At 37.4% G+C, this 27,829-nt stretch overlaps 1 protein-coding gene across 2 annotated transcripts; it reads right to left on the reverse strand.

Moving 5' to 3' along the window:
* Nucleotides 1-223: 223 nt before the first annotated feature.
* On the reverse strand, nucleotides 224-27,054 carry RHBDD1 (rhomboid domain containing 1). Of its 2 annotated transcripts, XM_039722379.1 has the most exons (7): nucleotides 26,452-27,054; nucleotides 22,249-22,767; nucleotides 20,851-20,983; nucleotides 17,477-17,565; nucleotides 15,837-15,887; nucleotides 11,239-11,361; nucleotides 2,327-2,439 (listed from the first exon to the last, which is right to left on the reverse strand). In XM_039722379.1, the coding sequence occupies exons 2-7, from the start codon at nucleotides 22,679-22,681 to the stop codon at nucleotides 2,327-2,329; spliced, it is 942 nt and encodes a 313-aa protein (XP_039578313.1). In that variant the 5' UTR covers nucleotides 22,682-22,767; nucleotides 26,452-27,054. The 2 variants fall into 2 exon arrangements, with proteins under 2 accessions (XP_039578312.1, XP_039578313.1); XM_039722378.1 differs by lacking the exon at nucleotides 26,452-27,054 and having other exon boundaries at nucleotides 224-2,439; nucleotides 22,249-22,681.
* Nucleotides 27,055-27,829: the final 775 nt, after the last annotated feature.

Consider the following 27,829-nt stretch of genomic DNA (forward strand, 5'->3'; position numbering starts at 1 on the left):
CATCCAGTCCAACCCACCTGCAATGAGCAGGTGTTAATAAACCTTCCAAACACTGGATGTAGCAGAACTTTTCAATAATCCAAAGCTTCCCCTAAATTAAAAAGAAACAAAGTTAGTCCCAATACAATCAATCTAGTCCCTTGGTATCACCAGTCTTAATTTCTAACAACATAGCAGCAGCTCTCATTTAAATATGCACATTATTAATTACTATAATTAAAACCAAATAGCTTTAAATGTTAAAAAAATATTTATTTCAATTCTGTATACAAAAAATGTCAAAACAACTGAACATTTATTAGTACTGACAATTTTTGTGAATATTCAATGGCATGTATGTCTAAGCTCACTTTACAAAAGCAAGTGCTTACAGAATTGTAATTGGGTTTTTGATTTTCCTTAAGTATCTTTTTTACCTGACTAGCAGCACATCCTGTGCTTTTAAATAAGAAAAATATCAGAGTTTAGCACACAGAGTACGTTACACTGCAACTTTTGACCAGAGCATTAAAGGATTTCTGAGGAACCAATGGTACGTCCTTCTCATTTACATCCAATTATCACTTGCTGACAAAAATATACAGGTTTTTGAGACATATTTTCAATGAACATAAAAAAGCTGGCCTTCTATCAAAGTGTCTGCTGTTTCATCCTATGGCTATTGCATATATACAAAACCAACTAAGCCCAAGAACACACCAGAAATCAGCATTCTGTCTGTAGCTGGAGTGACATTGCAGTTGTGCCTGTTGTGTCCCAAAACCCCAAGCCCAAAGCCCTGCATCCTGATATTGTGCTTTTCCCAGCAAACAAGAGCTTCCCCTACATACATTAGCTACACACAGAAAGGGCAGGTACTATTTATTTAAAGAACACAGTAAAAAATTTCCTTTCGGGATATTTTTCTGTATGAAATATGCAGCACTGTTTTTTTTTATATTCAAAAAATAACCTCATAGAAAAATAGACTTCATAAAGCACAGGTTGGTGAAACCCTTAAACTTCTTATCCTAATCCTCTACTCCATCAGTGCTGATGAGGAGATTCCAACAGTCTGTGTCAAAAGCCAATAACCAAATTATTCTTCTGCAATCACACCTTTCTGCAATAGTTTTAGAGGAACATCCCCAAGTTCTTTCATTCTGAGGATAAAATGCCTGGACAAGGAGTGATTTTCAGGGCAATACTGGAACCAAAGCCCTCGAGGTTCATCAGTTAACATTAAGAGGCAGCAGTGCCACAGGCAGGACAGCCTTGTGTGGAGGGTGTGCCCAGAGGGACAACTGAGCTCTCAGGTCTCCTCTGGTTGGGTAAGGAAATCCTCAAAAATGAAGAATTCAAGGTAGCTGCTGTTTAGGTATGATTTTCACAAGTCTACAAACTCTCAGGTCTCAGATTGGTCTTCAAACAATATAAATATTGAGAAATAATGGAATTTTTAAAGCTGCACGAACAGCATATACAAAATAAAATTTCCAAGCTTTTTAGAAAGGGAAATACATGCTTTAAAAGAAGTATATTACTAAATAAATATATGCTTTGTATGGCATAGCCACATACCTTTGCACAAAACTCCTAACAAATTATTTAAGCTATGTAAAGGGCAGCATTTTTTGATTTAGAACATAAATATTAAGAAAGGCTTTAGAAAACATAAGTAGTAACAACTCAGTTTTATCTCATCCAAGCTCTGTATAATGGTGTGAGGAAGACTGCAACACTGAAGTTTGTATTAAATAATTCCTTGGTAAGGACAGCAGGGGAAGGATAGCTGCAACTATTTGTCTGCTCAAGAGCTTAAGCCTAGATTCACATGACCCAGCCACTGTCATCAAAGCAAACTTTTCAAGTGTCATTTCACATGGCAGTCCCAAAAAATGAGCTGGTCATCACAGATATCTGAGAAAGGTTTGCAAGAAAAAATTGCATGGTTTAAAGTTCCATAGAAAATGCAACATTTCAGTTGCAAAGGAGGAAGAAAACCTGTTGTCTGAGAACATCAGCAGTCAAGAAGCCAAGGAATTCTTAAAGCTATACAAAATAATTTAAGAGAAAAAAGACAGTTTGGAAAAACCATCAGCCTTCTTCCATTTAAGGTGCATTAAGATGGAGACAGCCGAAGATCACATTTTGCTTCTTATCTCACATTTCTTATTCAAGTTCCAACTTTGAGTCTGAACTCACAAAATCCTATTCAGTTTTGCAACAAGTAGTAAAAATAATGGAAAAAGATTATAAATTATTCTGTAAATTACAGATTACAAATAAATCTGTACATATTTTGGTAAGTCTGAATAGCACTTTACATCAACACCTGCCAACTTCATCATCTGTCAAATCTACGAAGCCTTCTCCTTCTCATGTCCTCTTCTGAGTTCTCAGGTGGGAACCAAAACCCATAAGGTCGCTGCCCATAATTGCGTGTTCCTCCACCAAAATCTACAAGACACAATGAAAAACAACTGTTATTTTGGTCTGTAATAGGAGAAAAATGCACATATATCCTGTAAGCCAAAGCATCACAACACAAAGGAGACAGGGAATTGAATGTTTTCAATTCTGATGGTTTTAGGGCAATTGCAACATCCAGAAACTGCTCTTAAAGACAGTCAAATAAAAAGAAAAACCCAAACCAGAAAACTACCTCAAACAATAAAGCTACCACCACCCAAAAAACCACCCCAATCCAACAACAAAACCAAACCAAACAACGAACCACAACAAAAAGAACATCTAACAAGTATTAACCCGTTAAGAATAACAAGTATTAACAAGTATTCACATTTTTCACAATCCCTACTTTACACAGTAAACTCCAGAATGTTAAACTATTTCAGTGTCCTCAGCAGTTGTTTCTGGTAAAAACAGCTTTTGTGTTTGCTTTTAGTACTGAGTCCAACATGTGCAGACCCACAGCAGATGCACACACAGCTCCCACCCCCAGCTGGCAGCAGTTCCACAAGGGAAGGACACGTGGCAGCCCAACCATTCCAAGTGTAAGCAAAATAATCTGAGCAGCAAGAGCACACCCAGCCCCACAGCTCCGGGCCCTGGCACCCCGAGGAGCCAGGACTGGCCCTTCCAGCAGCTCTCCAGAATTCACACTGAGGCACCCGGCAAAGGAACAACGCAAGGCTGGGTTACACACCAGCTCGGCTGAGGGGCTCTGGGAAACAACATCAGTCTGCCTTCTGAGCAGATTTATAGTGTTAAGGACATCCAAATTTGCTTTAAAGGTAATAAAACCTTTGTAACATTCAGCATTTCTTAAGCATTCACCTATCCCACACAGGGTTAAAACTGTATTGTAATGCTGTAGTTTAATAATAGATTTTTAAATCATAATAATTAAACTACTTGCATTTTTAAAAAAAAACATTTCCAGTAGTGAAATTGTCAATTAAATACCAAAGTTTCTTATAATAACATTTATTTTTAACAGCATCCCAGGTTAATTTTTATTTAAGGAAACAGATACCCCTTACACAGTTAAGACAAGTCTTTGCATAGTCCCCATAAAATATGCTCAACACTTCAAATATACATGTGCTTTAATAATCACTAGTAACAGAATGAGGTGTTATACAAAAGATGAAAAATGCTCTTTTACACATTGACCCAAAAATAGAAGGCTAGACAATATATTTTGACAAATTGTCTTCTTTAGGTTGAAGAAAAAAATCTTTTTTTACATCAAACAATATCGTGAAGAGCAAAGTCTGGATGTTTTTGTATCTGCATGTAGATATTTAAATTATCCTGTTACCTAAAATAGTTCCCTGACACCTTTTTTCTTTTAATTACTGCAGAAATATTAATGAAATAACACCTTCATCTTATCAAAATATTTATAAGCCACAGTGTTCAGAAATGGTAATTACGCCACTGCTACTACTGAAACACCACCTGACATCTGTGCAAGAAACCAAGACAGGCTTTTCAACACATCAGCAAAAACAAATTAAAGACTAATGGAATCTAAGACTGCATTCAAAGGACATGGAAAACTGCAACAACACTGGATGATAGACAAAACCAAAGGATAAAGTACAACAAACTTAGAACAAGACACTAACCCTTCCATGACATATTTTACAAATTTACTGTGACCTAAAACCATGTTCTGTGAATACAGAGGACTGAGACCCCCATGCCTATCCTGTCACTCTGTGTAGGAGTTTCTTTTGTTATTTAATTCACAATTAAAGCACTTTGGAGCAAAAGAAAATCACTGTAATTGCAACAGCTGTAACTACACCTGTATTAATGCAGTGTTACAAAAGAAGTGTTACATCAAACATTCTCACTTGATTTTTCCTCTTCTCTGAAGTTATGACCTAATTTTTAGGTTAGAGAATAGGATTTGCAAGACAGGTTCTGTAAGATTCAAGAGGAATATATTAAGCTATCAAATTGCTAAACTCTCTCTAGTAGAAATATGCAATTAGGTCTGATAAGAGGAGTGTAGCAAACAAATAGCAGAGGTATCACAAAGCAGCATGTCTGTATTTCTTTTTCATGCCAGCTTTAGTTGTGTTAAAGAAGAATCTAGAGCATTTCAGTTGAACAGCTTACCATTTTCAGTATCACCATCTGTCCTGGCACTACTGAATGTGGTATCCACACAAAAACCAAACTATACAAACACTTAAGTACCCATACAAAGAACAGACACTTCTCATTTCTACAAAAACTCTTAATTCTGGAGAGGCTTTGCTGTAGAAGATAATCACAGACAGCAGTAATTTCTTTTGAACCCAGCAAGGACCACACAGCTAACCAAAACAGAGAGCTCTGATCTGGATATTTAATCAAATGTCATAACAACTTCCAATATTTGCTTGGATTTCATTTATACCAGTTTTATATAAATTATCTCTTCCATAAATAGTATAGCCCTGCTAACTATATTATAACAACAGAATATAATTAAAGTTTACTAACCAGCACTTAGGTGTGCTACAGATCACATACAGTGTAATACATTGAACACCTAGCTTGCCTTGCTTTTTAATGCAAAAATGCCAACATTTAAAGGGTTCTATTTAAGAAAATAGGAGTTCTCTTAGTTTATAAATATCCAAATATTTATTTTTTTCCATAGAATCAATAACGTTGGAAAAGACCTTCGAGATCATCGAGTCCAATCCATGACCCAACACCCCTTGTCAGGCAGACGCTGGCACTGAGTGCCACATCCAGCCTTTTCTTAAACACCTCCAGGGACAGTGACTCCACAACCTCCCTGGACAGCTCATTCCAAGGTATTTTTGAGGCATTTGGAGGTAGAAGCAGGAAACTGGAAAGCAGCAAGAATCTAGAGTCAAAAGCCCAGTGTTGCTTTACTCATTTCATCTCTTCCAGCCAATGAGTAGTCAAGTCTTCGTGTCTAATCAAACTCACGATTTGCGGAGTTGTACAGAGAATTTTAAGGAAAGGCAGTGTAGGCATTTTTCCTCCTTTTATACTTAAGCAGGACTAGAAGTCTTCCAGAAAGAGCTGAGACACACAAAACATAGCAAACTGTTTTGTTTCACTCAAAGTCAGACAGAAACTACAAATGAATAAAAAAATATAAAATGGCAAAAGTGCTTGTCATCTTTCCTGTCCTTCCCTCTGCAAAAAGACATGCTATACAGTCTGAGAGCTTTGGCTTTTAGTACTTCTCACTGCCCCAATTTTTTCTACTCAGCTCCAAGTAGACCACATTCATTAGCCTTTGCTATTGTTTCTAACACAGCCCTTTCAGTTTCTGTCAATGTATGAAAGAATTTTGTCATGCCATGAAGCAAACTGTTCTTCCTGGTGCTGATGTCAATATGTCTCATCTACAGACTTGAACATAAACTGGGGAAGAAGACTGATGGAAGTTAACTACTGTTGCTGTGCTATGCTTTGGAACAGCTGACAAATGAAAAATCAAATTAGCAGGGAAGGAGCTGAGGGTAATGAGTTTAGAAGGAAAGTAACATACAATGAATCCAGACACAGCTGGATGGTTACAAGAGCAAGCCAGAACAATCTTGGACAGTCTCTGTCTCTCTCTTGTTTTTAAAAGAAGATGGTAAAATTGAGAAATACACCAAAACATTCCCTCCCCAAAAGTCTGATAATTTGTTTTGGTTAGGAGAGAAGATGACTAAAGACTTAATCTTTAATCCCTTCATACTTAAGGAATTTTATATTTATTTTAATCATGCTTCTAAATCTCATCTTTCCTGTACCAGCATCACCAAAATAAACTCTTTTTGAAGTAACAAATTGTTAAAAGCAAACTGGTAACATTTTTAGAAAGTATCAATCACCACCTCATAAGCCAAAATTACACACTCAGATCATCCATTTGCTACAAATACTCAATGCTACAATGCAGAAGTAAGAGGATAGAGACCACTGCTGGACTTGATGCTCTTCTGCAAAGAATTAAGGGGATTAGTTTTACAGCTACCATTTGGCTGGATACTGAAAATGCTCCAGGAGAGATGGCATAAAATAATCTTACTGCATTTCCCAACCATTTAATCATTCTCCAGATGTTAATTCACCTAAAACAAGGCTAAACTCATTATTAACTGAAAATGATTGATACATTAAATTAATTATGTCTATCTTTCCCAAGTATTTAAAGGAATTTACTAACCAACTCAAAACACCCTACATAAACATGTCAGTCCCTGGGCTAAGACAGACTGACAGTTATTCCTCTCCTGAGTAGTAAGAAAGCTATGAATAACTTCAGTTAGAAGAATTTCAAGTGGGCTGTATATTTATCATAATGTAGTAGAAGTATTTTGTTGAGCTGCAAATAACAAGGTATGCTTTTCCTTAGAAAATGACTAATTTATTCAGTTAGGCATTAAAAAAAAGTTCAGAACATAATTTTTTAAATAGTCCCAATGAAAAAAAAGTAAACTATATACATAATCTACAGAATTAATCTAATGATAAACCAAAATTAAAACAGTAAATTATGGGTAAATCTAAAATTAGGACTATCCACTGACCTTAGTTTACCAGTAAAAATTCCCAGACTAAGTTTGTTAACATTTGCAAGAATCTTACAACATCAAAAAACCCACTTTGCTTTCCCGTTACTGCATTTCTGCTTGCGTAACAAAGACCCACAGCAACAAAGGAACTCTGAACAATATCCCCTTCCCAGTGCCAAGCCTGAGACACCCAGATGGATGGAGGGAGATACCAGTGCACACTGGAGCCACTCCCCAGCAGCTCCCACTTTCTCCAGGGGTAAGGGATCCTTTTGTGCAGCCCACACACAGCTCTTGCTAATGATGCCCACAGCTGGGAAGCAGAAGTGCTGCTCTCCAGCAAGGTGACCCTGCCAAACCCACTGTGAAAGGAACAAAAGTTGTCCCTTTATGAACAAGTTACTGAGGGGAAAAAAATATTTCCAGAGACCACTGAAGTCAGATAAAAGACTCCCATTTGTATCACTGGGTCTTGGATCAAAACACCAAGAGCTCTCCACCTCCATATGCAAACCATGCTTTTTAAATGGGTGTAATGTGTATATGAATGCAAACCACCTCTAGTGACATCCAAGATTTAACACTTTTTAGCATTCTCCTCCTATTTTAATTGTCTTCAGCAGTTGAAACAATTGCAAGAAGGAAACCATCCAAAAGAATTGGCAGTACCTGCCAATACGTATTTGCATATTTAGGAACTCCCAGTAAAAAACCACTCAACATTCTGTATACATTTCAGCAAGAAAATCTGAATAAATTTTAATCAAAATCCATTGTAGCAACAGCAAGAACCTGTGTCACCAGCTATGTCACTGTCAACTTATTGCCTGAAGAGCCAAGGAAGCCAACCCTTTGGGCAGCATTTCCAAAAAATCCCTGCTTTGCAGAACTGGTCTTTACCCTACTGTATTTCAGAGGTGCTGACTGGTCATGGCACTGGTTTGAAAGGGAAACCCATGGTGAAAGGCTCAGTGGTTCATTTAACTCTTTTGGCAACTTTGATCACCGTTGTAAAAGAGAATTGGGAGTTTTTTGGTTCTAATTTTCAGCAAACCTCTTATCCTCCATCAACCACTGTATTCATGAAGAGACAGCTGGAAGAGAATTCATTAAATATATCTAAAATAATTCTGACTATGCTTCTTGTTGCAAACAGTCTGCTTCTTACTCTGGTACCAAAACTTTCTGTGTGGAAATGATAAAGATGCACTGATTCATTTTCCCAGAAATTTGCTTAAGAAAGTGCTGCTGATCAGATGATAGAACACAGCTGCAGTTTTAGAAAGGTATTTAGAACAGGAGGTCTGCTCAATGGGTTTTCCAAGAGGTGTGTTGGGTACCATGGTATGAATTCCAAAAAACAAAACCGAAAAGGAAATCCATCACAAAAGCTGCATCTAATTTTCAAAGCCTAAATCCTAGTGTATGATTTAATGAAATGTATTTTAATCTGAAACAATGCACTGCATATTTGAGCACATAATCTGCTTTAAGGTATTTCTACAGAAAACCACCATACTCAAGTGCAATGACTGGAATTTCTGTAATTGCTAAAAGAACAGATAACACTGGAAATAAAATACACAGCATTTCTCCAGTTTCCTCACATAAATTCCATTCTTACATTATAATCTTCCATGGGCTGGCAAATTTCAAAGACTCCAATAAACCATCCTGTCTCAGTAGCAACAAACAGAAGAGGGAACCCTTCCAGGGAACAGGTCAGCCAGATACCCAGGTATTTCCCAACTGCTCCAAATGACTCTGGCTAACCAGTACCTGGCCATCTAAAAGCTTTTGGGTGCAGAGGTATTTATTGGTTTCATTTTAAATCATAAGCAATGAAATGCATAGACAGTTCATGACAAAATGTAAGAGGAATGTCTATAGCTGATACTTGTAGGTATTTCTCTTGAATCACAAACTGTAAAGATTTGCACCTCCCTGTTTAAAAAGCTTAGTCTTTTGTGGAGAAACACCAGCTTGCAAAGGATTCTTCACATTATTGACATTGAAAGTCAGACACATAGAAGTTCAACTCACAAAAAATCCCAACACCCACCACAACAAAAATCCAAACCCACATCCCACACTGATCAAGATATTTCTTCTGAGCAGAACAGCCAGCACACAACAGATCAGAGAGTTGGTTCTAACTAGGGTTACATTAAGGGTGGCTGATAATACCAGTGTTAAACAAAAATATCAGCCATATATTTGAACTTCATAGTAAAAGGAGTGTAAATATCAAATGCTATGACTTTTTTTTAATCCAAAATTATTTTCCTAAGTAAAGGAAGAATTATTGCAATTTGAAACCAATATGAAATTATGAGAATAACAATAAAAATTCCAAAAAAACCCTAAATCAAACTAAACCAACAAACTCTGGAGAGAAAACCAATTAATGCTGTTAAAATGGTTTCTTGTTTGAAGCAACAACACAACTACAACTGAGAATGGAAAAAATATAAGTAGCAATTCCTTTCAGCAAAGAGACCTAAATCACTAAAATAGTTTGGTTGTCTTAAAATTGATACCTCCACAGATCTCAAACAAGCATAGCAATTTGTTTTCTTGCATTAGACTCTAATTACTATTATTATAGAAATTTTCAAGACATTGCATAAAAATAGATCTGCAGTTCAGGAAAGCCTGAATGTGGAATAAAGAGAAATGCTTTAGGGTGGGTTTAGGTAACCCATATATGAGTTTAGAGAACAGTATCTACTGAGCTTAAATTCAATGCATGTCTTAATACAAATTAGCTTTCAGTTGTGGACAACAGCTGGTTCCAGGAAATTCTGTATTATGTCATTATTTCTTTTATTAGCTTAGCAAGATACTATCACATCAATTTATAGGAATGGATCAACATTCTATATCCAAAATGGTACATTCTGTGGCCTAGAAGCCATAATAAATGTGAAATAATGCCAAATAAAGATGAAAAAGATACTATAAATCAATTGAAATTATTGGAGTACTCTGTTGTCCAAGTTATGGAGCAGCTGTGATGGTTTAAATGTCATAGTTGGGGGAAAAAATTAATAAGAGTGCCCTAAATTGATTGTGGTACCTGCTATTACAACCTATTTCAAATTATTTTATGTAACTTTTTGTCATGTTAAGTACCTGTTTCATCATCCATGTAATTGCAAGAATCTCTGAATGTTCATGCTTTAGGGAAAACGTATCATGTTCAAAGGATAGTGCTCACTCAAGCTAATTATTTTTCAAAGTAACTGACAGGGAAGAATATCCTAATTGCCTATTAGCACAGTAAATTTCATCTCATCCTTTGTGTCCCTGAAACAGGTGTGATCAGTGACATGCTCTGTATCATGTTCTTTGTGAAAGAAGACATCTGCCTATGGGCAAACTGAACCTTTACTCAGCTTGTTTAAGGAAGTATTTTAAGAGCTCAAATCTTAGGTCTCGCTTGGCCAAACCAAAGTGTTCCAGCAGGCAGGAGAAAGAGGTGCAAAATAAAGCAAGATCTCTACATACCTGATCACACCAAATTCTACTGGAAACAATATACGATACCTTTTCCTGCTTCACTTGCCTGTGAGGCTTAAAAACTGTAACCAGCACTGAAACCAGGCACTACCAATGTTAAGAAATGCTGCTTTTGGCAGGGAAGTTTCACTTTAAACTTGGTTTGCCACAGCAAGCTACTAGTGAGGTACTATTGAAATTCATTCTTGTCTTTCATCAAAGGACATTCTCCAAAAAAAACATATTCCCTCTTATAGCATAAAACTTACCTTTGTTCAAAAACACAAGCATATAAAAAAATACATCTTACCTGGAGCGTTGGAAATTATTTAAGGCTACAAATGAAAGTTGCAGATGTTTCACTGTGATACATGTAAGCTTTTAAAGTGCATACTGTCTACTTATTTATATTATAATCTTATCACTGTTATTAATATTCTGTTTCCTTAATAGTTTCAAAAAACTTCACAAACATAGCTCATTCATTCAAGTAACATCTCAAAATGCTTAATATTAAAAACTTTGAAGGATTTCTTGCTCAATGTTAAAAATTATGCTAAATATAATCTTAAAAAGACAGTAAAATACACAATATCCCTTACAATAAAGATAATTTTATATCCATTCCTTCCCAAAATTACAAGATATGTCCAAAAATAAGTCATGAGGAATACATCTTGCTTTCCCTCCTAAGTCTCTTTCAGTATGAATTATAACTTAAGAGATAAAAATGCAATAAAATTCCTACCTCTTTCATTAAGACTGTTTAGCACTGCCCTTTCAAGCTGTTCTTCTTCAGTGAGCCCACCTGTATAATCAAAGTAGCTCCTTGGAGTTCTGTATTGATAATCTGGATAATAGCCATAATATTCTGTAAAATGAATCAAAAAATAAAATAAATTGCTGCTACTCAGCAAGTGTGAAATCAGATATTATCTTCTTGCTATCTTTCTTCCACAAAGTGTTTTAATTCGGGAAAGAAAAAATTATTAGGGTTCAATTACTTATACAATACAGGCCATGAATTAACTTCTAATTTACAAAGCCACAGCATAGTAACAGGAAGAAAAAAAAAAACAACTAAAAAACCACAACCAAACCCAGAAAAAACACGGACCAAATATCTCAATTTTTTATAACTGTTCAAACTAAGTGTCATAGAATGCTATTACTAAGTTTCACACAGAAACTGAAAGACAGTTTTCATCATCTCCTTTTAACATTTAGATGTCAGCATTTGGACAGACCTATCACCAGAACACAAACCAGGTACTGTTCAGGTTTTTTCTCCCCACCTCTCTTCCCCTTTCCCCCAGGGTCCATAAAACAATGTCATCATAAATTCCAGTCATCTTTGGTCCTAGAGAAGTCACAGGAGAAGATTCCTGCAGTGCTGTACACATCTCATGGTGTGCTCTGGCACAGCTAAACCTGCCCTGCACACAGGCAGCACAGCACAGATCTCATCTGTGTCCCACTCACTGCTGCTGCACTGCTGACAAACCTTTCTGGTCTTTGCTCAGCTGGCCAAAACCAAGCACAGGCCATCACCCACCCAAACACATGGGATTCAAAAGGAAAAAATTACTTGGCTAGAGAATTGAGCAAGACTCTCTTCCTGCTAACAACACAATCTGATCTTGCCTGAGCACAGAAAACCTAAGCTAAGAAAAATTATGGAAAAAAATATCACACTTTTCAACTGAAGAAAACTATGGAGAAAAGTTCAATTTTTCTATTCCATTTCTGTATTTTCAAAACACAAATTTTTTGTGATGTGTTCATTTCCAGAGAGATGAACAAGGGATTTTGAAGAACCAAAGTACAGAAAGGTTGACAGTTCCTTCCAACTGAGAAAAAAAATTATACAAAGGTTTTTCAAAATTATCAAAGTGGAAATATTTTTGTATTAAACAAGTACAGCAGGCCATTTCCTTTTTCTTCAGATTATTATCATCAATGATAGTCATGTGTTTTCTCATTGGTTCTCTCAGTTCCAGGTGAAACTTGTGAAGTTTCTGTGGTTAATAAAAAATAGAGATGACTAAGTGAGGACAAATAACTAATTTCTATTTAATAATTATTTTGCTGAAGAAAAATATCCCAAGCTCCAGAACCTTTAGTCAAATAAAACCAACAACGCTCTGTCTTGAAAGTTATACAGGAAAAGCAGGAAAAACTGAACAGAGTAACTGTACAAAGTTCTACATAGAATTATATATATTCCTCTCTGTTTTCCAATATCCCTACACTGATTTTATACACACATGTACACATACACAATATACACACACAATCTTTTCCCAATTCTTTCCTGTCTTGGAGCACAACTGACATTGGAAGATTTTTCCTACACCTGCAGTGAAATCTGACTGAGGGACAGCATTCAGCTGTTCTGTCTGTACACTCCCCTCATTCTCCTCTGCTTTATGTTAATCTGAATGAACATTTTCTCAGCTACAAATTTGTTTTCTGGAGGCTTCAAAACTACATGCATGAAGAGTGTAAAAACCCTGCTACTAAAGGCATGAAATTTTGTGATGAAAGCAAAAGGATGCTATATTTTAGGTTTGTTCTATTGCTGTAGTTTTTTCTGTTTTATGTTTCACACTGCCAGCAAGTTGTAAGTGCTCAGAAAGCTGTGATCTTTTATTTTAAAATGAGACACAGTTTGGTAACATTGACATGTTCAAGATGTTCCTATTAATCAAAATAAATGTCCTAATACTTTATTCATGAACTGCACTTAGAGAAAACCTAATTCAACCACTAAATGTGCTAAAATTGCACTTAAAACCTTCTTTCTTTTAAAGCTGTTTCCTTGTGCTGTTTCATAAAATCCATTTTTTCTGACCATAACTTCATCTATTTTTCTACTTAAATTGGTATTTAAAGGCACATAGTAATAAATCAGCAATGTCAGAAAGTGAAAAACTAATCAAGATATGCATCATTAGCCTATGACACTAGAGAGGGTTTTCTTCATTCACAGATGGCCAAATTTATTCCATATATCATACACCAAGCAAAAGGTTAAATCTTCCATTAAGACTTCTGCAAATAGAATGACAGACAATTACAATTACAGGGAATGAACATAACAAATATATATTTTTGTAACTGCAGTTGTAAGTCACTTTAGACAAATTAATTTAGTACAAAGAAAAAATTAAATGTTTATATCTAAAGGGAAATCTGGAAGACAAGATAATTCAGGTTAACTCTCTCCATCTCCCCATTATCTAAAGGAACTCAAAGTAACAGCATTTGGGGACTGCCCAAAACACACAAAAAAACCCCAGACTTCCTTGTTGTCAGCATACTACAGCTTTTTTTCCCTCCCCATCATGGCAGATCTACTACATGAAATCTCTTCCATTTTCCCTACTTGAAAAGAGCTGGAAAAGCAAACAGAAAAGGCTGCTGAGAATCTCTCTGCTGCTCCTCCACAAGGGTGGTCTCGTACACCCACCCAAGCTCCCAGCAGCTGGTGTTTGTACAGGGGCTGTAACAGATCACAGAGTTTAAATGTCAAGTACAAATTCTTATCTTCATCAGCTATTAAAGGACTTTTTCCAATATAAATCTTTTGAGTTTCCATCCACCCTGCTGCTCTGGGATACTGGAGGAAGGTTCAGTGTGTGTGAGCAGCTGGGCTGGGCAGCAGCTGTACCTGGATGAGCACCTTCACCCGGGCTGGGACTGCCAGCCATGGAACAGGTCACTCGTGCTTGCTGCACATGCTGCCTTCACCTCTCATTTCACTTCACAGTAGTAAATGTTTTATTTTCACAGTAGTAATCGTTTTATTTCTTTACTGGCCTTTAGATCAAATGTTTTGTGACCTGAGAGTAAATGAGAGTAATGAAAATCCTGGGTAAATGTACTTTTAAGTTAGAACAATCACTGTTGCTGTTGCTGAAGAAAGCAGGCTAAGATCTTTTGTTTAGGAATTACAAAACAGATGTTTCAAAAATACTTAAGGGCCCAGAATCCTGCTTGTGGGAACTATTTAATGTAATAATAAAATTGGAGATAGATCATGGAAGACAAAGTCCATCAGGGAGAATAAAAGTAGCTATAAACTTGGCTCAAAGTAAGCACATCTCAATTATAAAAGACTACACAAAATAAAAACCCCTGCCTGACAAAACATCAGAGAACAGTAAGAATGATCAAACGTGTGAAATAGTTTCCTTATAAGCAACCAGACAGACTCCAACTTTCTGAATGAAGGGAAAAGATAGTCATTGCTAGTACAGGACTGAAGTCTAAAAAACCACTGAGGAAGGAAGTACATAAAGAATGAAGGTTTAATCTCCCTCCCCAAAGAATTAAAGCGCATTAAATGAAATTAGCAGTTAGCAGGTTTAGGCCAAACCAAAAAGTGACAGATTCTAAAGCAGGAAACAAAGTGTGAGTCTTTTCTGATGATGTAGGTGTTAAAAGTGTCCATGTCGATTCAAAGAGCTTTTGACAAATTGATGGAAGAAGGATCTACCACAGGCTATTAAAGACAAAATCCTCCAATAAAACTTTCTGCTGAGAACATCTTTAAGCCACAAGCCACTGCACACTGGCAGATATTTGAGAGAGTTATCACTATGCATTTATCCTGTTCTTCCAGCAGATGCCTAGGAAAGAGCATAAATCACTGCAGGAGGTAAGAGATGCCAGGATATGCATCCCTTAGCTCAGATCAAACACCCAGAGCCCTTCTCCCAGCCTCTCCTGGCCCTCACAGACAAGGATTCCACCTATTATTTCTGTACACTCCACAGGCAATGATTCAATGCTCTGCAGGAGAGGTGAATCAAATGAGCTCTGCTCAGTGTGCCAGCATTTCAACCATCCATCTATAAACTGCAGATGGCCTAAATTCAGTCTGCTGAGAAGGGGCTTTCTGCACGTAAATGACTTCATTTACAGAGAGGGTTCAAAGGAAGAAGATCCTTGTTAGAAGGGAAAAACCACCCTAGAATGGAAAAGATAAATTTGCCAGATGAGGGCATATTTACCAAGGTCCAAAAGGCTGCTTTCAGTAGACACAATTTCCCCACTGCAACACCTTGTGCAAAAGGGATGATATTTCCCTGAGGTAGCATTTTAGGAAGTCACGACCTTAATTTGAGGCTTAAGCCTCTTGTACAAAATCCATCCACACACTTGCCTGAAGAGGAAAGGTGAGACATGCCCAGAGAAGTAATAGAAGTTTAGCAAGTATACATGTGCAGAATATTTTGTATACTCTGTGTGTTTCCATTTACCTAGCTCTCCTATGGTTTTCTAATCATTAGCAGAAACTGTTTTTAAAAAGTTTTTGTTTAAGTGGACAAGAGTACTTACCTGAATAGTAATCTCTTGGCCTGTCAGGCTCAGTGAAGAAAGAAATGCCAGCTAAATAAAAGAATAATGCATATACTGTTAGAATAATCATATTTTCTTTATAGAATACAAAATTCAAATTTAAAGTACCCTTTAAGAGTTTGTTTCATAAGATACAGGCAGGAAATCAGTCATGGGTATCTGTGGATTGTTTTGGCATCAGTGAGAGAATATACTGTTGCAGGCTTGTATGTTCCAGATTTTATAGTAGAGTGCCACGTTCAAGCAACAAATCCATGCAGACTAGAAAAAAAGCAAACCACTCTATAATGTTCTCCCAGAACACATAATGAACAATTTCTCCACTGAGAGTATTTATTATTAACAATGTTTAATGCATAGAAAACTGAGGACTGGAGCAATACTGCATTATTCCTGCTTTGCTACACAGGAGAAAAAAATGCCTGTGTGCCCAACACTGCTTCCTGCAGCTGTCAGTCACACAGAACCTGCACAGCAGCCAGGGCAGGTGTCACAGTACTGCAGGGTTATCACTGAATCCCAGAGAAAGTCATTGGAAGGGACCTCAGAAGATCCCCAGTCCAACTCCAACCAGAGCAGGGTTAGTGAGGAGATCAGAGCAGGGCTGCATCTTGCCAAGTGCAAGGCTGGAGGCCCTGAAGCTGCCCTGGCAGCTGAGCTGATGCCTGCCTGCTCCATAGTGATCAGGTTGTTCCCCTGTGGCACAGCAGCACGCAAGGCTAACCTTTAACTAACAGACACCTGACGTCTGTCCCCCAGCAAGGCAGGAAAGCTGATGCTTTGGTGTCCTTTTCCCTTCCAGCTGCTGAACATGCATGACCTACAGACCATCCCCAAACTGTGATCAAAGCCCCAGTGAGGGCACTCACATTTGAACAATTAATTCCCCACTATACAAACACCCTGTCCATGTTCAATTTGATGGAACAGTCATGAATAAACACTCAACCTATCAAGAAGTCAGACAAAAAAAGCCAAATGTTCTCCCAACCAACCCCAGCACAGCTGCTGTGTCGGGGCTTAAGACTTCCAATTAAAACACTGATATTTATGGGAGTGTTAATTTAAAAGTTTGAGGGACTGTTTTTAAAACAATTGTTAAGACTAAAGATGTCTAAAGTTACAGTCTTTTTTAGAAAATAATTATTACTGCAACATGAAATGCTGTAATAACACTTTGGAAAGCTCAACAAATCCAGCAACTATTTCTTAAGCATCCCACCACCTTTTTCAAACCAAAGACTTCCATTAGAATCAACATAACAGTAGAAATGAAGACAGAAACATTTGGTTCTGACAAATATTTATGGCTTCACCACACTTCACTTGATGTTTTCATTGAAAGATTATACTCTAAATAAATACTTAAAAAGAAGAGTAAAAGGTATTCCTCTAAGTAAAAATATCTGAAATTCATATTTATTCTTAATTGTTCTTACCCATATTTAAGAAAAAAATTGAATTTTTTTTCTTCTGCATCCACTTGAATAAAATGAGCACATCTTTAATTGTCTGAAAACTTGCTGGAATGGGCTGAATTTCTATATGCAAGGCTTACTGAATTTTAGAAATAGAAGTATTTCTTACGCAGATTTTGTAAATTCAACAAAATTATATACCTGCACAGGCTTGCATGATCTTTTTCAGAGGTCCCATGGTGTACATCAATCCAACAAGAATCCCTGACAAATGCCCAGCGAAAGAAGTCCTAGAAAATAAAACAATCTTGTGAGTAATGGAAAAGGAGACTTTTTTTGGTAGGGATACAAAAGGGAGAGTGTAGAATTTGTTGTAAAGATAAAGTGTCTGAGACTTCCCAGATGAAGTCCCTGAGAGAGACCAAGCACAGAGACATTACCTGTCTGCAAGGTGATAATGCCAAGCCTCCTTTCTTTGTAACTACCTTAAAATTGGGAGTTACACAGCTACAGTAAAGTATTTAACAAATACCCTGAAAAAGCTAACTGGAGATCATTTCAGTTGCTACAGAATGTGATTCTCTAAAAGCATTTAAAGACTTACCAAAGGAGTAAACTGGTTTTAAGCTTTAGAAAAGTAACTTACACTGTAATATCTGGGTAGACTTTACCAAAACCATGCACATTTCTGAGTGAAAGCACAAACACAATACTTTCTACTGCACTATCCATGCAATCCTACAATTAGTCTGAAAGAAGCATGAATGCAGATCCACTGCAATCTTTGTAATATGCTGCCTTCAAAATGAAAAGAACAATTGAAATGCTGAGATCCAAATTCTTTTCTATGCATACCAGCAACTTCTTTAAAAAATATCATTACCATTTGTATACAGAGGGAAAAGGCTCTGGAGTCTTTTGAGAAATCAAACAAGAAGCACATGTTTACAGTAAATAAGGAGATTTGCTGCAGTTTTTTACATGACTATGGGGTACTCTATAAATTCAAAAATCAATTTTCAGCATTCAAGTTAAGAGTTAAACTCTTTTGTGTTTAAACACAGATTAGGAGAAAATCTTCTGAATTCAAGCAGGTGTAAACACTAGTTGAAAATTTTTCACCTCTATTACAAAGTTACAGAAGCCAATACACTAAACATTAAAATTTCCTTGTATGTGCAATTAGAAATAACTCATTTATACTGGTTGTCAAAAAATTTAAATAATACGAGCTACAATAAGCTTTTTTTTTCCTTTATAAAGTAGAAATGAAACCTCTGTGTAATGTACCGAGTGTAATGTTAGCATCAATTTTTACATTCAGGTCAGTGATCTGCAGGAGTTATACAGATGATGGCACAACCACTCAGGACACTCAGGCCAAGACAACTTCCAGGTAATAGGAGACAGGAAAGTGCAAGTGTCACTAGAGGGAGGTAAAGATCAAATCTAAATTCCCTCTTTTGCCACCTACTTAACCTCAAACTCGTATCCTGCCATGAAGAGTGCAGTTCTCTCTCCTTGGTAACCAACAATTCTCTAGAGAGTAACACACAAATGCTGATGTGAAAATTCATAGATAAAAGGTAGTTACCAAAATAAAGTATCTGTAAGGAACTAATTTTCCAAACAGATTTTCGGGAACAGATTTTCCAAATGTATGAAAAATGCATGCCTGACTTGGAAAATGTCTGACCTCAGAAAATTAAAAATACTTAGAAATCACCTCCTCTAGAAATCACCAACATGATATTGGTTCACCTAAGACTTAAGATACCTGCTCAATTGTGGAAGAGGAACAGATTAAACAGAAAGTAACTTTTCACATGTCTGCTCTTCCATGAAACAAATAATCCCAAAGACTGCTAGCAAAGCCTACATCTCAATATCCTTTATGGAAGGTGAAGACTGAATGCGCTTTAAAAATTTTCCAAAACAAAAAAATTAATGAGAAAGAAAATAAGATGGCAGTAAACTCCTAAATCCTCTCCCAGCACACAAAGGCAGGTCCCAATTTACTGCATAAACTTTCTAACTGGGCAGAATTCTGCCCCAGTTACTGACCTCTTATCTATTCAAAACTAAATTATGCAATTTGGTTTACAAAAGGAATCAGTTAAACATAGACTTCAAATATTATAACCTGTCCTGAGCACACAGATGAGCATGTAAGAGCAGTGCTGTGAGAGATACAATTGCTATGGGTCATTGCAAGGCAGTGGGCAGTTACTAATTAAACATGTTGTGTTCTAGGATATGAATTTCTGCAGATCACTCCTTGTTTTCAAGTACAGTCTGTAGTCCCTATTATATTTTAAGTGCTGTGAAATTGCCCTCTGTAGAGGTTTAAATCAGGCAGCAATCTAAACTCCCATGAAATTATGACATTTTTTTATATTATTTTGGACTTCCTATCCACTCTCTATCCAAAGACATTTCTACAGTAAAGTAACTGAAAAAGAACAGCACACAATGACTGAACTCATGTTTTTCCTCTACCATAAACAGTATGATATGGTTTCACTTCATACATAATGCCCTTCCACTATTCTTTAATTAAAAACAGTATTGTTAAACATATCACCAAATAAAACCTATGTTGAGTTAAAACAACAGTTTATGTTTTTCAGAAAAATGTTTTTAATGCACTGAAAGCTTTACTTTTATATTTGTAGCAATGCCATGCAGCTCACAAACAAAATTGCATTTGGGCAGAGCACTCTTCTGTCTTTAATCCTCACTGCAGTCAATTGAGCAGCCAGGCATAAAGCTATAAACCCAGTGCTTAACCTAAGCAATATCTGAATTCTCCTTCTGCACTAGGAAATGTTCCATCAGCTACATCACAGCACCTGACAAGGAATATCTCAGTATTGCTGAGCTCTTTTTTTTTAATCTTTCTGAAAAGTGGGAAATTATACATAAACTGTGATTTGATGGTTCATAGGTTTTGTGTCTGTACTTTGCATATATTCAGCAATGTGATTCACAGTTACAAAATATTACATAGGAAAATTATTCATTTGGAAACAGGACCACAAAAATCAACTGCCAAAGAAGAGCAAGGTTCTCCCAGAGGTAGGGGCAGATGAAGTGTGCTGGCATAGAGCACACAGGGAAACTGAGGGAGATGACCAGCAGCACTGCAGGACAGTGACATTGACAGTGACAAAAGTGGCAGAATACTGCATGATAGTCTGGTCATAAATAAGAGGAGTGACTAAGCCAGAATGGCCTAGGACAGAAATGGCAAGCAAACACTGGAATGCTGCTCAGCTAATGAAGCCCTTGGACTCCAGTGGAATAGTTTAGTTACTTTGTTGAACAGGCCCTTCTCCTTGTCCATCAGCTTTTGTTATCTTCCCTCAAATACTCAATTATACCTTCTGGAACAGCATTTCAGGTTTTTAATTTGAGATGTACTCAAAATAGAGGGTTTTAAGGAAACAGCAGACTGCAGGCCCAACTCTGCACTGGGATACCAACTAACACTACTCACACTTCATGAGACATTTCAAACTACTCCAGATAGCCCAAATCTCTTCTCCTTTCTTTGAATTATTAAATACACTTACCCTGGGGAGATTAAATGAATAGCCACCAGCTCCACCCAACAAGCATATTTACTGGCTATGGGCAATCCAAAGACACTGCTCACTCTTCCTGGGTTATAATGGTTGTTCAGAACTTTCAAAGCAAACAAGACTCCTGCAAACAAGAAGAAATCACATGAAGAGAGAAATACTTGTGCACAAATAATAAAGAAATATAAGCAATTTGAAGTATCATGCAGTTTCAAAGCACCACAAAGCATACTGCTGCATGCCAGAACAGTTCTGTTCTTTCAGTGATACTTTTCAGTGACTTAAAAAAAAGATACAAAAATTGCATATTGTATAACAGCCAAATCTAAGCTGCTTTTTAATGTGCCTGCTCACTGGAGCTATTCAGGTATTGAAAACAATACAAACATAATTTTAAATGGGAGTTCTAGTTGAAATAATTGACAAAATTAGTGAACTCAAAAAAATGTTCTGTGACTTGAGAAAAGCCACTACTGAAAACAAACCAAACAAATACGTGTAAAGCTCAACAGTAGGTTCAAATTCTGAATTAATGGAAAATCATCTTACACATACTCCAGAATCACTTGTTTCTGAAAAAAAAAGTAGATAAATCATCTTTCATCACAGTAAATAATACTAATTTCTAACTGACTGCAACTGTTTTATCACGCAACTGCCAGCCATATGATGGAATGAATGCAGAGACCTTATTTAAAGTGTTTATGAAAAAGTCTCAAGAGAAAGCTCACAGTGGTGTGAGCAACTTTCTTAAAGGCTGAAAAAGAGGGCTTGCCTTCTGAGGCTAGGTTCAAATGACAGAAAGGAAATCTCCTACTTATCTAGAAATGCAGGGCTACTTTTCTACTTGACTGCAGATTTCTTAAAGAGAAGGAGTTTATTGACTTGAAAATGATCTGTTAAAGGAGGAGACAAGACCATTACTGGAAGGAAGATGACCAAAATCAGGCCTTTGGATGTTGCTAGCAGAAGCAAATCCAGGGGAGCCTCTCCAAAGACAGGCACGAGTAATTTGAAACTGTTAGGCTTTTCTAGAAGCCACCTAAGGACCATTATTGAAATGCTTACATGACATTTGAAAATTAAGAGTTCAAACCTCAATTAACCAGCAGTATTAAACAGAAAACACATTCTACCAGGATGATGATGTTTTCATGTTCTTGGATAAAGTCCCTGCTGGTCACAAGAACATGAATTGAACTACTTCATGTTCATGCCCATAGTACATGCTTTAAATTTAAAAATAGGATAAACATACTGATATGACAATCATACATATATACATATGTACATTTATCTTCTTTCTGCAATTAACAATTAATTAATTGTTATATAGCAACTAGAAATATGAATTTTACACACATAACTTGGACCAACACTGTATCTTACCTGAAAAACCCACGCCACAATTCATTTCATAGGAAGGATCATCCAGAATTACCACAAGCAGGAGTTCCAGCACCATGTAAACTACTCCAATCAGTACTGAAAATACTGCAATTATGTAGGCAAACCATATGCTCTTCAGCTTTCTTTCCAGCATTATGCCCTTCCAAAGCATGGAAATCATGTTATAATACAAATGCCAATCATCTGCATGGTGGAAAGGAGCAAGCAGCAAACGCTGCCAGTTCCTTCTGTGGACAGCTTCATTTACACTGAGACATGCTTCAGACAGTGGCCTCAAAGGATTCAGAAAGAGAAAAATATTCAGTACAAGTACCCCAAGGGTAACAGCAGGAATGTTCTGGAGTCCAACTTGAGAAATTTGATAAAGCAGCAAAAGCAGTCCAGCACTGACTCCTCTTTGCCTTCGTTCCATAGTTACTTCTTACTCAAAGAAATGTGAAGATTATTCCAATTTCCAGTCTTTTGTTCAATTTCAAAACCATACAAGTTTTGGAAATTCTAAAAGAAAAAAGATAACTTGTTATATACATATTGTGGTGTTTTGAAGCTCATTGCTGTTTTTGTGAGATTTTAAACACAAAAAAAACCATCAAGGTAATCAGCTGAGACCTTTTATATATCAGAACAAAAATTCAAGTGAGGAAAAAAATAAGAATTTGTAAACTACCACAAAACACAAATAAAAGAGATTTATACAGGTAATCCAGACAAACATTGAGAGAAAAAGCAGTCTGTGACCTCTGTTTCACATCCTTCGACAGGCTGTACTTAATCCACTAAAATACTTGAGTATTCTGGACATGCTTTCATTAATTCTGATTCAGTCAGAATAAGTAAGATTTCAGGAAGGAAAACAGTTCAAAACTGGTTGTGCTTTTTTATCCTGAAAATGACTGCAGATACATGTAAAATGTATCTGCTACATTACAATGAAAGTGATTACGTTTTTCCCACGTTATTATCTTGGAAATGCGACATAATGCCTGAGCCTTGTCCAAAACAGAATGAAAAGAACAGAAACATGCTTTCTACCAGGCCTCTTGAACATGGAACTTCCCATACTGGTGCCTTCTGAAACCAGTGTCTAATGATCACAATTTAACTGCAGAGAGCACAGCTGTAGCCTCACAAAGCTCAAATGAAACAACGTGTTAAACTGCAAATTGGCCATTGCAGGTTAGTCAATTACATTGTTAGTGTCTGATTTTAAAGTCAACATTACCAAAAAAATATAGTTAACCCAAAGTTTAATCAATGTCATTCTGTTTTTCCACACACACTAGCTCTGATATCAGGTACACCAACATCCCCCAATAGTCTTATAATCTTCTGCCCAGACCTCTGGCTTTTCTTGTACCACATGCAGAGTTACAGTTTTCACAAAACAGTTGACACAAAAACTCTTAGAATTTAAAATTGAACATCCTTTAAATACAAGTTATGAGGAAATGTCAAAATCTTGCCATACTATGTTGCACAAATTCTCAGTCTTGCATTTTATAGTTCCCATCTCTGCTTCTGATACCCTTAAATTCCCAATTTTCAACAGCCATGCACCTAAGAAAAGAAAGCCTCATGCAGCACGTAGCCAGGAACACACCATGGAACAGGACAGGGAATGCTTTCCATCATGACTACAGCAGTGCTAGTTATCACAAACCATTCCCATTCCTGGGAGCAACCAAAAATGTCAGCCAAAACACATTGTGTGTTTGAGTCAAAGGGAAAAGGTCCCAGCAAGTGAACAGTAGTTATTTGAGAGCCTCCTTAATGCAACTCCCTCAAAGCATATAGAGCTTTCAGCTGTTTGAACATTCCTCCTCAGCCTCTACTCTGTTTATTAAGTCTAATGAGGCTTGAAACAATGAAGCACTTTTTTCCTTTTTCTTTTTTTTTTGGAAAACATGCCACCTACTTGAAAATGTACAAATTTCCAGAACAGACTTGAAACAGACATTTGTCTTGCATCCAGGCTGCCACGTGCCTGCATTTTTGTCACCTACTCAAGATAAATGTCTGAACTAAATATCCTTGGAATTTGTTTCGTACTAAGCAAGTAAAGGCATTTAAACTTATTTTTACTGTGACAAACCCCCTCACTCACTTGGCAGCCATAAAATATTAGGTCTTCACATTACTAAAAAAATCATGTAATAAAGTAAATATTTTAGTAAATATCAGTTAAAATGAAATGTTTTACTGTGTTTTCTTATAGCTGTAATTTGAATTTAGAGGAAAAGAATCTCCCTGTGCCCTTGCTCCCCCTAAAACAGACATAACTACCCAGAATTTTTGATTATGCAAAACCAAGTACACTCCAGAAAAAAAAAAAAAATTGTGCATTCAGCCTACATGTTCAGATTAGAGCTAGACCAATGTCAAAACCACTTGAAACACGAAGGGTTTCAGAGCCCAAGCACAAAGCATTCCACAGCAAAGATAAGCCTCAGCAGGCCCACACCACTGGTCTGTGAAGACACAGGCTCAGGATACAAAGCTCGTGCAGGTAAAGCAGAAACTGCTTTTAGGGCAAAAGAGGAGGGCAAGGGAAGCAGGAGCCAACTGTAAAAACTTTGCCAAGAGGTGGGGAAAATGTCTAACAGAAAAAACAACCAATGCAAGGAAAAATAAACTAAAAAATTGAAACACAATTAATCATCCTGTTTATATTTCGTAAGTGTGCAAGGAGAAGGTCAGCCACAAGCTGCCAGCTACAATCAGCTTTGAAATGTCCAGTCAACTGCATGGCTCATAGAAAGACAAGATTGTGACTTAATTATAAAATTAATTGCTTCATAAAGAACAACTTCTGGATTCATCAGATTTGCCTTTAAAGGGCTTTCCTTCACAGAGGAATACTGAATGGTGAACTCAAAAGACACAGCATTTCAGAATTTGGTAAGAGAAGTCACACATCTGTAATCAAAATGTTTTAAAACAATTTAAACTCTCTGAGACAATTCAAAGTTAAATATCAATGTTCGGTGACTTCATAAATGGCTATATCACAGTCTTCTTTTGTGATGCAACATTTTAAATTTCTAAGTTTTCTGTGAGAATAAAGAAGTTCTTCTGCCTCATATCTGCTTCAGCATGAAAATTGAAAATCTTGTAGAGATTTTTAATCGTCTTAGGTACCACTAAGAGGAAGTCCTTAAAAAAATAAGCTTTTAAACTAGAAACTTCACCTTAAAACTGAAAATTGTGTTCTGAAGGGTGTAACAATTACTGTTCACAATGAAATATACACATGTTAAACAACACATGCCAAGAATCATTTTAGCCACCTTATCCCAAAATAAATGAGACAGCTTTCACAGGAAAGACCCAAGGGACTAGGTCAAATCTCTCTCATAACAGACAGTAATTAGTAACTGCCTTTCAAAACACCAGGATACATCTACACTAATTGAACTTGGAGAAGTGAAATAGTCATAAATATTTAATATCACTGTACTTGTAAAGGTAAGAGGATGTCACAGCTTAAAACAAAAATACATCAAAACAACAAGGAACTTCAGATTAGGCCACAGCTGAGTTTTAACTTCACAGATGTTTAACTCAGGTTCAGGGATTTGGGGTTTGTTGGTTTTTTTTCCCCGCTCAATTGCAATTGTTACAGGTGTACAATGTTAAAACTGGGTAATCATACTAGAAGAGCATCCTCCTTTATCTGAATTTTTGGTTTTTTTCCCACTCCACTGCACTTGTTACACGTGTACAATGTTAAAACTGGGTAATCATACTAGAAGAGCATCCTCCTTTATCTGAAGAATTTTCTAATATTATGAAAAATTAAACCATCAAAGATTGCCTGACTTCACTACAGAAGTGTGAAGCACAACAGCTCTCACAATTTTGGCATTCCTTGGTAGCTTTGAGGGAAAATTTGTCTGCAGTGTGTAAGAGAAAGGAAGAACAGGAAACACATTTTCTGACGAAATCCTAGTTAAATAAACAATTCTCAAACATATGCTTCTAGTATTAGCGTTATACTGCTGTTGTCAACACCTCCCATCTAGGTCAATAAAATCCATTTCCAGGAAGAACATCACTGGGCTATTTCAGGAAATCAAACCAGTTCAGGTATTGTTAATTACATTTTACAGAGACCTCAATTACTCAAACTCGGTGTTTAACAACTGTAAGAAGGCTTACCAAACGCAGACAAGATATACTTGCCATTGCTTCTTCTTTGATACAGCTGCGAGTTATTTGCAGTTTTTAGGGATAATTTTTTTTTGTTTTGTAGTATTAACAAAGAAAGGGATATAGTTGTGGCGAGTTATTGATTTTTTAAGGAGCTGTTTATAGAATTTATACAAAATGCCACTGCGGAACATGGGGCAAAGGAAAGAGTAAAGAGCACAGCTCGTGTGCAGGTGTGGCTGCGGATAAGCCCCGCGGGCTCCCGGCTCCTCCTGCGCCCCGAGCGCGCTCCACGCTGGGTGTGTATGTAAAGATAAAGGCTGTGAAACCGTGAAATATCGGCGCTTCGACTTCCCAGGCCGCTTCACCTCCGTAATTCACAGCTCCGCTCCTTGCAGCGGCGGAGTGAAAGCTGCAGAGCGCAGCCTGAGCGCAGCTCACCCAGCGCAGACCCCGCTCGGCGGGGCTCGCCCCGGGCACCCCTCAGCAGGGCGGCGCTCCCCCAGCGCCTGGGCCGCGCCCGTCACGGCCGGGGAGGCGGCGGCAAAGGCAAGACAGGAGGAGGGGAGGAGGGCAGGAGAGCAGAGTGGAACAGCACGGCAGGAGGAGCCGCGCAGGGCCGGGGAGGCGGCGGCGGCCCCGGCCCCGCCCGGGGAACGCACTGCGCCTGCGCGGGGGCCGCCGCGCCGCCAGGGGCGCTGTGCGCGGGCGCGCTGAGGGCGGAGGCGGGAGAGCTGAGGCGGTGTCTGGGGCGGGTGTTGGGCGCTGGCACTGCCCACTATTAAAATACATAATCAGGTTTCCACTGAGAGCGTTTTACTGCACTTGCAAAACAGAAACTAGTTCTGTAAGTTTAATACTTCGAGGACTTTTTTTTTCCCCCAGTGTTAAAAGCAATCAGATGAAGACATTGCAGAATCAGAGGATCAACAAGGTTGGAAAAGACCTCTGAGATCATCAAATCCAACCCACGACTAAATACTACAACATTAAACTGACCATGGCACTCATGTCACTCTAGTCTTTGCTTAAACACCTCCAGAGGCAGTGACTCTGCCTGGCAGCCCATTCCACTGTCTAATCACCCTTTATGTGAAGAGTTTAATCCTAATGTCTAACCTAAACCTCCCCTGGTGCAGCTAAAGACTACATTGGTTTCACTTTTGTAGATTACTAGTTACTGGTGTCACTGTATTATTCCCCAGATTTGACACAGATATCCAGACTGTGAGGTTTGTTATTAATATTCAGTAGGGAATACACTGGCCAAATTATAAATGCTTTAAATAATAAGTTCTCATATAAATGTTGGCAAGTTGATGGTGCAAATATGTGACTAGAAATGAATCATACAAAACTCATAGCCAAAGCTACATGTAAACGGCTTGATTTTGCTGTCATTTATGTGGCA

Source organism: Passer montanus, unplaced genomic scaffold (genome assembly GCF_014805655.1).
Source record: "Passer montanus isolate IOZ18808 unplaced genomic scaffold, ASM1480565v1 scaffold48, whole genome shotgun sequence".
NCBI classification, from domain to species: Eukaryota; Metazoa; Chordata; class Aves; order Passeriformes; family Passeridae; genus Passer; species Passer montanus.

What these genes read in the sequence shown, in the direction of transcription:
- RHBDD1 (XM_039722378.1), bottom strand. Translation starts at nt 22,681, where the DNA reads ATGGAACGAAGGCAAAGAGGAGTCAGTGCTGGACTGCTTTTGCTGCTT. An exon ending in ATTCATTTAATCTCCCCAGG is followed by an intron (nt 17,566 to 20,850) that starts GTAAGTGTATTT and finishes TTTATTTTCTAG; the next exon opens with GACTTCTTTCGCTGGGCATT. An exon ending in GCCAAGAGATTACTATTCAG is followed by an intron (nt 11,362 to 15,836) that starts GTAAGTACTCTT and finishes TTCATTTTACAG; the next exon opens with AATATTATGGCTATTATCCA.